Source organism: Hoplias malabaricus, chromosome 3 (genome assembly GCF_029633855.1).
Source record: "Hoplias malabaricus isolate fHopMal1 chromosome 3, fHopMal1.hap1, whole genome shotgun sequence".
Lineage (NCBI taxonomy): Eukaryota > Metazoa > Chordata > Actinopteri > Characiformes > Erythrinidae > Hoplias > Hoplias malabaricus.
This window is the reverse complement of record NC_089802.1, coordinates 52,353,312-52,367,115: the sequence shown is the minus strand read 5'-3', so window position 1 is coordinate 52,367,115 and position 13,804 is coordinate 52,353,312. Positions and strand designations below refer to the sequence as shown.

Below are 13,804 nucleotides of genomic sequence, written 5' to 3'. Positions count from 1 at the left end.
ACATGCATATAGGGTACAGGATTTCACACAATGAGTATGTAATTATAAATGCTAATTCAACTAATCATCATATAAGGATATTTGTCAACAAACACAAAGTAATAAAATTGTTTTCTACAACACCAGCTGCCACATAATTTCTGTTGTTTCAATCCTACAGCTACATCCTAAAGTTACTGTGGCAGGTTATGATCTGATCAGCAACCATCTTCCCTTAATATCTACGGTTATTCATTGAGCCCATCACATGAGTACCCAAACCACCCACTGCATCACTAGCTCTTCACAGGGGTCAACAGGTCAAGTCTGTCAAGTCTGGGTCAACAGTGAAGTCTGTCGTCCCAGACCCACACCGTTCCAAGCCAGCTTTACAGTCCTACCTTACCCTTAAGAATCAACAACCCTAAATCCACACTTGCCTCCCTGGTGACTAAGGCTGTACCTAGCTCCACTGGCACGGTTAATGCATGCTCACTGCCACCAGTTCCATGTGATCTTTATGTGCTTCATCACAACCACCATAACAGCACCTCTATAGTGTATTTCCCCAACTAGTCTGTGTTCTCCTCATCCACAACCACTGACTAGACCTTTCAGCTCTTTCTGATAACTCCTTCACAGCTGCCCTTAGTTTCCGGCCCCTGATGCCTGCACAAGCAGGGATGTGGCAGACTTGGCTACAAATCCACTAACACCCGTTTTCACTGATGTAACGTGCCTGTCACCCACGTTCCCCCACCTCAGCCACCAAGTTTGCATACTTCAGCTTCTTCCTTTCGAATACTTTGTCTACTGTATCCTCAAATGGAACTGTTAACTCTGTGACATAAACTATCTGTTTACTTTCAGAGTACAGCACCATATCTGGCCTCAGTGTAGTTAATGCAATGCACTCTGGGACCTGCAGTTTTTTACCTACGTCCACCAGCAATTTCCAATCTCATGCTTCACCCAATCTACCAACATTTATAGCCTGTGCACACTCTCGAATATGTTCACCCTCACACACAAACCTAATCACTTTATTACTACAACCACTCATTAATGTGTTTATCGCTAAGCATTTGCTGTCCAACAAACATCCTATAACCCATAGCACTTGATTATGTCTTCATGTATTCCTCCCCTGTGACAAACTAAACTTACAAGCTGATAGAATATGCTCCAGCATGCCAACCCCTGTACATAATCCACAACTAGGGTCACCTACTACCCACTGCCCAAGTTTTTGTGGAGTTGGAAATATATCATAAGTTGCTCCAAGCAAAAACTTTATACGAGTTGCCTCCATCACCCACAATTCTTGCCAAGTGATCTTCTGCTTCTCTAGATTCTCCCAGCATAGCCATTGGCACTGTTTTGCCTGTGAAGCTGCTGTTGCGCACCGTGCCTCCTCTTCCTGATGGCAAATAAATCTAATCATTATTTGCCTTCTCTTTGGTGATGTTGCCTTACTAAACACTTTCTACGAATCACCTGACCCAAGGCATGCCCTAATGAGCTCCTAGCTACCTGCACTGCCACTCTTGGGTTCCACTTCTTCCCTGCTTTTGTGACTGGTCCTGCTGCTTTAACCACTGCATCCTTCAATCCTGACAAAATCATTTTGCGACTCAGCTTTGCACATTTAAATTCCTCAGCTAAACTTTTGAGTGGTAGCTCCAGTACCCCTCTCCCTTATCATGCCACACTACTTAAACACCGTAGGACCCCTAGCCACTTCCTTATAGCCTTGTTCATAACCATTTTCATCCTCTCTACTTCTGTGATCGAAACATCATAAACTATCAATGGCTATCTAATATGAGGCAGTAAGCCAAACTGCAGATACCACAATTTCCCTGGCAGACATAATCTATCAATGCTATTAATAGCCTTCATTCCCACAACTTGGTCAATATCATTTAGCACTGCACTATACCGTCTACCTAAACTCTTTACTGGTCTCTCCAGTACTGTAGGAATCATTTCAAAATTTATTCGCTAAATCTAGAAAAACAACATGTAGATCTCTACCCTCTTTCTTTGCTGTCTGAATCTGATGCCAGATCATGCTGCAATGTTCCAAACATCCTGCAAAGTCAGAATCCCCTGCCTTTTGGTACTGATGTATCAATAAATTAGTTTGATTTTAAATAAGCAGCAAGTCTCCGCGCTATCACACTAAAGAATATCTTACCCTCCACATTAAGGAGACTTATGGGCCGAAACTGTTCTATACCCACAGCATCTTTCTCCTTAGGGATAAGGATACTGCCTGCTCTTTTCCACTCCTTTGGAATGATCCCTTTCTACCAAACTATGACAATCAACCTCCACAAAAACTTCAGGAACTCAAGTACATACTTGAACACCCAATACGGCACATCATTAGGTCCTGCAGCAGAACCTGCCTTTGCATGATGCACCACATTTTGAACCTCACTCCATTTTGGTGGGCTAACCTCCATTTGACACTCTATTTACCTAGTGCTGGAATATTTTGTGGCAACTCTAGCTCCTTTGCTTTATCCTTATCAGTGTACACGACATTGAAATGCTCCTCTAATTCCCTCATTCCAACATTTAAACTCTGAGATATCTCCTTACCAAATAAGATCTTCACACAATTAAAAGGATTCCTGAAGAAAGATGGAATAGCCTGCCAGCAGTCCTCAACCCCACTGAACACTTGTGGGATCAGCTTGAGCATGCTATTCATGCCAGAATGACCAATACAACCATGTTGGCTGACTTGCGAAAAATGCTTGTTGGAGAATGGGATGCTATCCCACAGCAGTGTGTGACCAGGCTGGTGACCAACATGAGGAGGAGGTGACAGGCTGTTGTGGCTGTGTATGGTTCTTCCACACACTACTGAGGCTCCTGTTGTTAAATGAAGAACTTGTTAAATTGCCAATATGTCTTGTTTCTTGAAACTTAAATCATCCAGTCCACCAAACACCAAATGACTCAATGGCAGAATAAGCTGTTTGGCATTGGCAGAGAGGATTTGACAAATTTTTCATGGGCGCAACCCACATACTCAGCTCATCCCACAAATGCATGTTCACAAATATGGCACCATTTAAAAGGAAAATTAACAGGCTTTGCAATTTTACAAGATTCAGTGCCAAGAAGCATTGTTACAACAAAGAAATCTATCTAACACACATTTCCTTACTTTTTGTGCTATGTTTAGAATAACATTTTGCAGGATTGTAGACTGCATACCTAAATACAATGTTTGACTTTTTCCTCAGTACCTGCTTTTTTTTTGTACAAATATGACATTGATTCTCATAGCAAATCTGAATGTTGCATTCATTTATATTTTATGACACAAAGGAAGTGGTAAATCTTTCATACCATCATTTACACAGAGCACACAGACTAGTTCATGTTAATATAGAAACAAATAACCACCTTGGATACTGCAGTTTCTACTCCTACAGTTAAATCTGGAAGCACCAAACTTTGCAGGGAAATAGATCTTATCCAATAGATCCTACTGTATTCTTCTGCTGTTCTAAGTCTGTCTGGTGTGTATGTAACAATCAGCTATAAAGTTTTGCAGCTGTCACAACACATGGTTTTGCAAGAACTGCACTCTAGGTTTTACTGAGAAGTCTCAAATAGAATTCATATTATAAACATTTCAATTTCACTGAAAGTATTCATTCAACCACTTATTTAATTCAGGGTCGCAGTGGGTCTGAAACTCACCTGAAACCACCGAGCACAAGAAACACACCCTGGAGGGGGTACCAGTCCTTCACAGGGTGACACACATTCACATTTATGGACAATATTGAGCAGCCAATCCACCTACAAATGTGTGTTTTTGGACTGTAGGAGGAAATTAGCGCAAAAGACCTCACAGTCACCCAGAGCAGGGCTTAAACCCACAATAACTGAGGAAATGAGTTAGTGCTGACCCAAGTTTTAAGACATTGAATCATATATTCCAAATGTAATAAATAAATGATATCTTACTCTAACTGCAACAGTAGCATTGTCTGTTGACAAATATGATAAATGGTGTCTAAATATGTATAGGGATAGAAAATAAGACATTTGAAAATTTAAGTGCTGCAAAATAAAAGCCTTTTATTCTTTTTTGCCATTTAAATATAAAACAGTAACTAACCAATGTACAAAATCAAACTGGTGAAAGTTATGGGGGAAGGGTTGCATAATCATGACATTGTTCCATTAATATTCATACATGTTTATCACAAAATCAACCCCTTTAAAACTATAACATTACATGTTCATTATTACTGTAATCATTAGCAATTAAAACAAAAAGTATATATCAACACAAGAGGAGTGCATTCTCCAATCATGATTAAGAATGTTCCCAAACTGTCTGTGGCCTTGTCCTTTTTTCTTTTGAGTGTTTTTGTCATACTGTGAGTGTGAATGCGTATGGACTATGGGCTGTGACTGTGAAACAACTGTTTGCATAGTGAGAAAGGTGTATCTATTATATGTAGTCCTATACCTAGCTTTGCACTATATCCATTCTCTAAGTTTCCCTTGCCTATTCACAGAAGTCAGCCATCAGCAAGCAAACAATTTATTCTCAATACCCTGTGTTTATCTTAGAGTACTCAGTAAAGTCTATTACTGCCAAAAAGCACAGTTTCCCTGAATAGTTCCACAAAAAATGCTCATCTTCATTCTTATTTGTGCTTGAATCTACAGCCACATGTTCCACATGGGAATACCAAACAAGAAATGTCCTTCTTAACAACTGATAACTGATTTTGGGGATAAACACTGAACAACATCATTAGAAAAGTAATGCCATTCAGCTGTGCAATCAGTAACATGATTTTAATCCCTCTACAACAGAAATGACAGACATGAACATATAATCATCCACACACAAGAACTCATGCCTGCTTGCACACACACACACACACACACACACACACACACACACAAACAAGGAGAATAATGTTTGAATAATGTCCTGATGGTACAGTTCAACACAGGTGAATTATTATATCATAGTTTCTTTCAATCGCCCAGTGCTTGGCTTTTTCATGCTAACAAAGCAAAGACTGAAAATACCTTAGTTTCTGCTCTTAAACATCAAAAAAAAAGCTGGACCAGAATGGAACATATTTGAACACAGGCCCCACAATATGTGAATAAAGGAACAGAAAAAGAGCAAGCTATTTACAATTATTGGTTTCAACCCGTCTAAACAGCCGAGGATGCCTCAAAATCATGACTGACAGCAATTTTTCATACTCATATTAACCAAGTATTTGACAGAGAACAGCAAAGTACATTACAGTACAGCAAATATTTTCATCTGTACAGAGTCTGTATTTTACAGGTGTCTTACCTTTGCAGGACATCTGACCTGTGGCACATTACAAATCTGTGTGCTACAGAAAGTGTCCTCTGTCCTTTTGAAATGAGGCTTGATCATGTATCTCTGTTTGTACAATTTGCTATTATACAGTAAAAGTGGTTAAATGTACAGAGTCCTGGTTTCATTCCTGCCAGTTAAAAGTCAGAAAAGTTAGTCCTGATGTTCCTAAGCACCTTAAGATGAGAAGAAAATGAGTGAAATGTCCCAGAGGGCATGGCTGTTAGATTTGATTGTGGGTTATTTGGTAGGCCTGTAAGTGTGTGTGCACTTGTGTGATCATGGATTATGTAAGGTCCTTATACCTCAGTGGTGAAAGCTGCAATTTGTCTTGAATATGTATGCAGTATGAGGATGGCAGATGACATATGTAAATTATATTTTTTACATATCCATTTACATACAGTACCAGTCTAGAGTTTGACTTAAGTGAGAATTTCATAAATATAAGCTAAAGAACCTTTTATGAGAAGGCATATGCAAACTTTTGACTGGTACTGTATTTATTTTTCAAAGATTTTTTTTCATGTTGACAGACTTATGCACATTTAACCTCTGCATGTACATTTTCACGTTACTGATTCAAGTCCATCAGTATCCATGATACTCATGTTACTGGTTTTAAGAGAATTTTACAGTATTCTGACAAAATGCCCTTTTGCTTTGAAAAGTGTTAATAGTCCTCATGCCATTCATAAAGTGCATATATGGGGTCAAGAAATAAAAACCTATGCTGAAGTAGTGGCCTGCAGAGGGTTGGAAAGTGCCATTAATATGAATGATTTTGGTTCTTTCTCTTGAATTTTGTGCAGTTTTTAAATAGGGAGAGTCTGCAATCTATTATTTTCCCTTCCCTTCGCTTATGGTACCAAGTACATGACATAAAAATATTTCATATTATAATTGATTAAAAAAAAAACAAAAAAAAAAAACATTACACTTCCTTACACAGCTTAAGAATTAATGACTGGGTATTCCTCAACGTTTATAGCATCACATTACACATTATTAGCCCCTACACTTATATTTGAGATCCTTTTTTTTGCATTGCATTGCAACAAAATAGAAAATAACATTGAAAAACAAAATGTATTTCTATTAACTGGAGCTAATGCTCTAAACAAAAGTATGTTTTAGTTCAGTGTTTGTAAAAAAAATGCTATGTTAGTAATTCAGTTCACTGTGCATTTTTGAGTTGATTATGAAATATAATCTAATAATAATCAAATAATACAGAAGAGCATAAAATATAATTACAGTTCAAGAACATATATTGTGGATGCAGTCACTGCTTGGTGTTTGACGAAATAAAAGTAAATACCTCATTAATTATGTTGAAATGGTCATTTTCACTGAAACTACATATAATAAATACAAGAAATCAATACCATCACTAGGTCATTCAAATCATCACACTCATTTGACCCCTTTTTAAAAAGTGCTTCAACGTCTTGAGGTTTACAAAGGGTTGGTGCAAAACTAATGTGAAACTGTTTTCAAATCTGATTAAAGTTGTCTTGCAGGAAGCTGAATTTGAGGAGTGAGAATAAATAAATGTTAGGATTAAATAGAATAAAACTAATGCTATATTGAATCTCCCAGACTCCAAGAATGTCTGTAAATCTTTTTTTTTTTAAACTTTATCTTGGTTCTTTGCCCATAGTGAAAGTGTGGTGCAACAATAATGTGAAAATAAATGTTAAAAACTGATAAAGACATTGCCATGATGAATGCTGTATTAGGGAAAATATAATAAATAAATGTTAATTGTCATAAGAAAAAACCCACTATACTGACCCTCTCCTACACAGTTTCCTCATTATTAATATTATTTACTTATAGTGGGCTCTCTGCCCATGGTGAACCAACAACAAAGTCTTCTACACACCATGAACAACTAAGACCCAGCATATGTGCCATAGGGAAGAGGACCCTCTGTGGATCTGACAAATTTTCTCCAGGTTGGTCTTCAACACCAAAATGTGGATCTGAAATCGCTCACATGTTGTAGGCCACATATATGGGGTCTAACTGATCAGCCAGAAAAGAGTCTCTCAGGTGCATCCTCTGCTTTTCACCACGAGAGTTGATAGGGATGACCCCAGGATCAACAATCACCACCACACCCACAATCAGGTGATGCTCCTCCAGCACCACGTTAGTGATCAGAGGGACAAGATCCAAAGCATCCTGTTCTGATCCACACAGCTCAGACACCACCACAAGCAGATTAGTCCAGGTAAACACCGCACTGACAAAAAAAAAAAAAGAGTGAGATTTTTTTGTCAGGAGAACATCTCAGACTGATAATTTAAATAAATATAGGCAACTCTTTTGTATAATACCACACATGGAATCCTACCTTTCACCAATGCCGCGGTGAGCACGACATACACTTGTTTCTATGTCAATAGGGTGGTAACGCAGACCCCTCAGCTCCAGAGTTTCATCCAGAGAGCCCACCACAAACAAAGCATCATGACGATCTGGGAAAGACAAATGTCAATTTAAGAGTAAATCAATACATTTCTGAAACTTACACATTATGAGGGAGAGTGAAATTACTTGAGGACAGTGATGTACATGATGCATTATTTGTGCTCACAAATATAAAAGCTTATTTTTTTGTATCTAATCTGTCTTTGTCCACTACCTTCATATGAAACTACACACATACTCTATTTCTTACCTCCACTGGAGTCTGTGAGTTCAGTCCTTTTGACAAAACCCAGGTATCCAGTCCTGGCCCAAAGTGTCTGTGGATCTCCAAAGCTAAGCTTGGTGTTGAAGTGATCAGCCTGCAGGCTTTCCTCACCATAGATAGTGTAGTAGCCTGTTGCTGTGTGTGGACTGTTTATCCAAATCTGAGACAATGAGGATACCATATTACTAAAAGTGCAAAGAATTAATCTTTCCAAATATCTAAACAAACAAACAGTTCATCTCCACAGATACACACCTCGCCCAGATGAGAATCCCCTAGTGGTCCCCTGGTCTCTGGATTCACTATTATCACCCTGACACCAGGAAGGATCTATAAATATGGTAGGAAAATATAATACAGGATAATATAAGAAGGCAAAAAATAAAATAAATAAATAAAACGTTTCTGTAGAAAATTAGGTCATAATGATTTGGTCTGATCTACTGATGCAATACTCACCGTTCCAGACTCCATCAGAGGAAGAGACTGAGGTGCTCCTCTTTCAACCAGTCTTACCCTAACAAACAAAACAAATGTAAAAAACATTTTTTTTTCAGACTGATAGTTGTTTTCTGAAACAACTATCAGTCCGTGACATTACCGGTTAACTCTTATAGTATCATTACAACTAGTTTGGTGTTCACAGGAGTGCTCACTAGCTCTAAAACAGACATTTTAGGCTCCAATAGATAGGTGAAATTACATTAGGGAGAAATCCATGTTGTCATTATAGCAACATGTCAGTGACAATATTAAAAGTCATGGGACTACTGATGGAACCAGGTTTATATTTCTCACTCCTTACAAGTACTTACAAGTAAATAAAGTAATTCGTAACTCGTATTACAAGTAATTTGTATATATTGTTCACAGTGTAATTCATGCTTTAATTCATTAATTCGTTATTTCATTAATATAACCTGTTTATTCTCTTCAAGGTCCCAGTTGGTCTGAAACCAACCAGAATCACTGGGCGTAAGTCAGGAGCACACCATGGACAGTGTGCCAGTCAATCATGGGGCATCACACTGTTACACATTCACGCCAATGGACGATGGGTTATTTTTTTGGGGGGATTGTGGGAGTATATCAGAGGAGCCGGAGGAAAATCACAGAGGCACAGGAAGAACACATCAAACAACTCTTAGTTACCAGAGGCAAGGTTTGCTATCACAACCCCAGGGCCCTGTAGCTGGGTGGTAGTTACGTTACCTGTTGCCACAGTGTATTTACGATTTATGCTCCAATTAGGAATGACTTATAAAAAAATTATACTATTAACTGAATCTGACTGTGTATACAATATCATACCTGTCATGTCTAAGAGACTTCATGTCCACGTATACAATCGAAGGGTCTGGTCCAGTTGTACCCTGAGGTACATTAAAAAACATTTACAATATTTTATCTGGCTCCACAATGAAAAGTACAACACACTGGGGAACAGCTCAGTTCTGCGTGAGTACCTGGAGACAGATGGCCAGGTTAACTCTAGATCCAAAGGCAGTGCTCACAGCCCTTGAGGAAAGCCCCAGATCTTTGAAGAGTTTGGAGAAAGACTGTGTGAGGGCTAGGCGTGGTCGCTCCTCAGCGATGACCACACAACTCCTCACACAGGACAGGTTCACTCCACGAGTCTACAAAAAGCCAGAGTGTATCAAAAGCAGTGGTTTCATGAGTGGATCAGTGGAGTGCATGTGTGCATGATGTGGAAAGAAAGCATTATGCAATATGTTACATCTAAATTTGGATCAGAGTGGCTTAGTGGATTAGGGATTCATGTATAAACTGAGCTTTTATTTCAGGCTGAAGATTTCGTTTTTAGCTTATTTAGTCTTAAAGAGTGTTTTTAAAATGCATTTTGAATTAAAGAACACATTTAATTAGATTAATCCAAGTATATGACTGGAATTTGATCTAACTTGCGTTGTGTAAGAATTGCAGAGCAGTCCAGGATTAAAAATCAAAACTTCTCAAAACTACACTGCACATGTGGATAAGCAAGCAAGTGCAGATGTTTCTGTGTGTGCTTCTGTAGGTACCTTCAGTATCTCAGTCTGTCCTCCAAGGCCCTTGGTGCAGAGCTCCATGACAGAGTACGAGCAGAAGGTGTCTCTGATGCGGTATTGACTAAGTGTGCTCAGCCACAGAGACAGTGAGCTCTCCAGCTCCAGAGGAGGAATCAGAATTGACTGATGACCTGAATACACACTTAAACAAACAAACATTACAATCATTGTATAAGCCTATATCCTGCAGTGAAGCAAACACATCCACTGTGTTGTTGTAGTCAAATGGCATTGTTTCTTTTAGAAAAAATATTTTAGCTTAAAGTATACTTTCTGCTTCCCACTGAAATACAAATCATCTAGCTTTGTTTGGTATTCAAAAAAATAAACAAATTAAATGTTATTTCCATCTAAAAAAAAAAAAAAAAAAAGTTGTGATAATGGAAAGGCATCAAGGAAAGATGTTAAATACACAGGTCTCAAAAAGGATTTTTTGAAAGTGTAATACCTATGATTTTTTCCCTAAACTGATGCATTAAAATGAAATGCCAATAAGCAACTGTTCTACAGTTGTGTGTGTGTGTATATCTGAGTTACCTTGCAAGGCACCAGAGCACAAAGCCGAGTCCACAGTAAGGGTCGAGGCAGATGGCAATTTGGCGTGAAGAGTAGAGCTCGCATTGCAGCTTAATGGAGCGACACAGAGCACTCACCGCTGCATGAGAAATCTGACAAACAGACAAACACAGCCATAGATACACATGGCCAAGCAAAAGCAACACACTCATTGAATTAAAAAAAATTTTTTATAACACAATCAACACAATTTATTAACAGTTATGAGCACTGTAAACAACCAAACCTACAGCTTTACCTTGACACCTGTGAGCATTCCTGTGGTGGAAACACTGAAGTCCAGATAGGCTATCATCTCAGCGGATGGAGGTTTGTATATAGTTGGGGGCCTCTTGCGTGGAAGGTCATCTGTTAGAGGAGACAAATTATGCCATTGGCCTCAGTTGATATTTTTATTAGCATGAAGGCTCATTGTGATGTTGTTATTGTCGTTCATTTTTAGTATGAATTGTATTAAAACTCAAGCTTAGCTGTTTGATAGTCTCAATGCAAAGTTTCTGTGTATAAGTGTGCATGTGTATTTCTTTGTACCTGTGTCTATAATAATGGGCCATGTTTTTATGTTGACAGAAGCAGATGCTTCTTTCGATCTCAGTATCTTTACTAGAACCTGAGTAGTGAGGATGCAAGCAGCCTTACTGACCTGAACGTGAGACCAACAAAGAGAATACAAAATGATTATTCAAAATATAATGGGCTTCCTTGACATAAAAAAAAAAAAATTATATATATATGTTATTTACTTTTTACTAAAATTTTTTCCTCTCCAGATAAACAGATTTTCAAAGCATTTTCAGATTCCTAAGACTTCAGTACTGTACCGAAGAGCTTTCTCTTCTAATCAGACTTGCACACACTTACGTCAATGATCATGCGGACTGTGGGAAGTGTGGCTGAGAGGTTCTGTGGGTGTGGTGGTCTCACAGTGACAGGAATACAACCAGCGTACAAACAGCCATAAAACGCAGCAATCAGATCAATACCTACACACACACACAAACAAAGCATGTATACATAGAGTATCTCCTATAGGCAGGGTAATACCTAAAGAAAGAATTTTTTTCATGTGTGTATTTTTCACCTGGTGGGTATAACAGCACGACATTCTCTCCAGTGTTAATTCCACTTCTCTCCATGAGAGCTGCAGCAATCTTTTCTGCCCTTTTGTGAAGTTGTACACATGTAGCTGTACACACTGCAACACCCTATAGAAAGACAGAAAGTAGAGTATGAATCTCATGGGTATCAAACATCTTTGTGATTTTGCATGCTTATATATACACAACGCTCAAGCATAACATTATGACCACCTCCTTGTTCCTACATTTAGTGTCCATTTTCTCGGCTCCACTGACAATACAGGAGCACTTTGTAATTCTACAATTACAGAGTGAAGTCCATTTGTTGCTCTGCCCCTTTTCCACATGCTCTTATATGGTCAGGACCACCACGGGACAACTACAAAGGAGGCATGATTTGGATGTTGGATTATTCTTAGCACTGCAGTGACCATGGCAAGGTGGTGGTGTGTTACTGTGTGTTGCCTTGGTACAAGTGGATTAGACACTTACTGTCCACTCTATAAGGCACACCTGTGTATGGTCCACTCATACCAGCCCAACACACCACCACCACGTCAGTGTCACCGAAGCATAGAGAATGATCCCCCAGCCAAATAATACTTGCTCTGTGGTGATCCTGTGAGGGTCTTGACCATAGAAAAACAGAGTGAAATGGAGTTAATAAATTATGCAGAGCAACTAAAGAACTAGTCTGCATTTTTTTTGGTAGAACTACAAATTGCTCTCAGAGAAGCTGAGAAATGAACCTCAAGAGTAGAAACAAGAAGATGTCTAAGATGTTATGGTTGATTGTATGTGCATGATTGTGCTACCTTTGCATTCAGTAGCACATAGAGCACATGGTCAGGATCTGTTTGTGCTCTCCACTGCAAAGCTTCTGCGAGGAATTGATGCTGAAATGAACAAATAAGTGAAAAATATGTGAGACTAACTGTGAAATATGTGAAACTTCGGATGGAGGTACTGTACACTGCACTGTACTCATAGAACTGAACACCAAGGACTTAAGATTCTTAAAAACTCAGAACAGAAATATCACATCAATACAAGAGTATGTTCAGTCAGATGTATTAATAGTATGTGTACTTATAATTTGTATTAATAGTACAGAATCAATGCTGTATTATGACTATGTCTTACCATCATAGTAGGCCACATGCACAGCTAAATCCATATGAAGGCATTTAAACACAACAAACAATACCTTTACTACAATATCAATAACAATTAGTCAGAATCTTATAGACTGTGATATATATTAGTAACAGGACACAGAAGAACAATGTTTCACTGACCACTGGTTTAAATTATTACTTTTAGGAATAACAGACACATTAAGTGTAACAGTAACTCAGTGTAAGTTCTTACCTTTCGTACAAGGTCTTGATCCTCTATCATTCCCAGATCTCTGCCAGCAGCTTGAGCGATTCTCTTCCCAGCAACAAGGTTACCCACCATGATAGAAGCAGGACCTACACCAACTGCACATAAGGGCCATAACATTAAATTCTACATAGTGAAATCCAAAGCCAATGCAATTTCAAAGTTTGACCCTATTTTATCATCTGAAGCTGTTGCTCTGGCTATAAACCTGTTGTTCAATTACAGCTTTTAAACAGTAACGTTTCCAATTCAGTAAACATGAATTGGAAACTAAAATTATTGAAAAGTATTTTTACCCTGCAACAATCACATATTTCCATGGTTTGTTTTTGTAAAGATTGAATTCAAAGAGTAAAAATAATGTTGCTGAATGACAAAAAGTAAGCACTGTGATGGACTGTGCCCCATCCAGGTTATATTCCAGTGATTCTGGGTTAGCTCTGGAGACACCATGAACTGGATAAGCATTTATAAAAAATTTAAAAAATGAATGAATGTATGAATGAATGAACGAATAAAACTTAGCATGGAATGTCTTGTGATTAAATTTTTTAGTCATATAGTTCTAAAAATGATTTTAAATATCTAAAAAGTTATTTAGAATCAAATATGGATTTTATTA

At 38.3% G+C, this 13,804-nt stretch overlaps 1 protein-coding gene across 4 annotated transcripts in view; it reads right to left on the bottom strand.

Moving 5' to 3' along the window:
• Window positions 1–3,771: 3,771 nt before the first annotated feature.
• The window catches only part of dip2bb (disco-interacting protein 2 homolog Bb), a 48,029-nt gene continuing 37,996 nt past the window's right edge, over window positions 3,772–13,804 (bottom strand). For 2 of the 4 annotated variants that reach the window (XM_066664119.1, XM_066664120.1), the window contains 16 exons: window positions 13,168–13,280; window positions 12,940–12,963; window positions 12,612–12,692; window positions 11,799–11,922; window positions 11,579–11,700; window positions 11,249–11,360; window positions 10,956–11,065; window positions 10,679–10,809; window positions 10,115–10,283; window positions 9,539–9,709; window positions 9,384–9,445; window positions 8,532–8,589; window positions 8,328–8,402; window positions 8,058–8,232; window positions 7,731–7,854; window positions 3,772–7,619 (listed from right to left, as the gene is read on the bottom strand). In XM_066664119.1, the coding sequence (XP_066520216.1) occupies window positions 7,367–7,619; window positions 7,731–7,854; window positions 8,058–8,232; window positions 8,328–8,402; window positions 8,532–8,589; window positions 9,384–9,445; window positions 9,539–9,709; window positions 10,115–10,283; window positions 10,679–10,809; window positions 10,956–11,065; window positions 11,249–11,360; window positions 11,579–11,700; window positions 11,799–11,922; window positions 12,612–12,692; window positions 12,940–12,963; window positions 13,168–13,280 (1,904 nt within the window). In that variant the 3' untranslated portion in view covers window positions 3,772–7,366. The remainder of the gene's footprint in view (window positions 7,620–7,730; window positions 7,855–8,057; window positions 8,233–8,327; window positions 8,403–8,531; window positions 8,590–9,383; window positions 9,446–9,538; window positions 9,710–10,114; window positions 10,284–10,678; window positions 10,810–10,955; window positions 11,066–11,248; window positions 11,361–11,578; window positions 11,701–11,798; window positions 11,923–12,611; window positions 12,693–12,939; window positions 12,964–13,167; window positions 13,281–13,804) is intronic. The other 2 variants (XM_066664121.1, XM_066664122.1) reach the window with 1 other exon arrangement.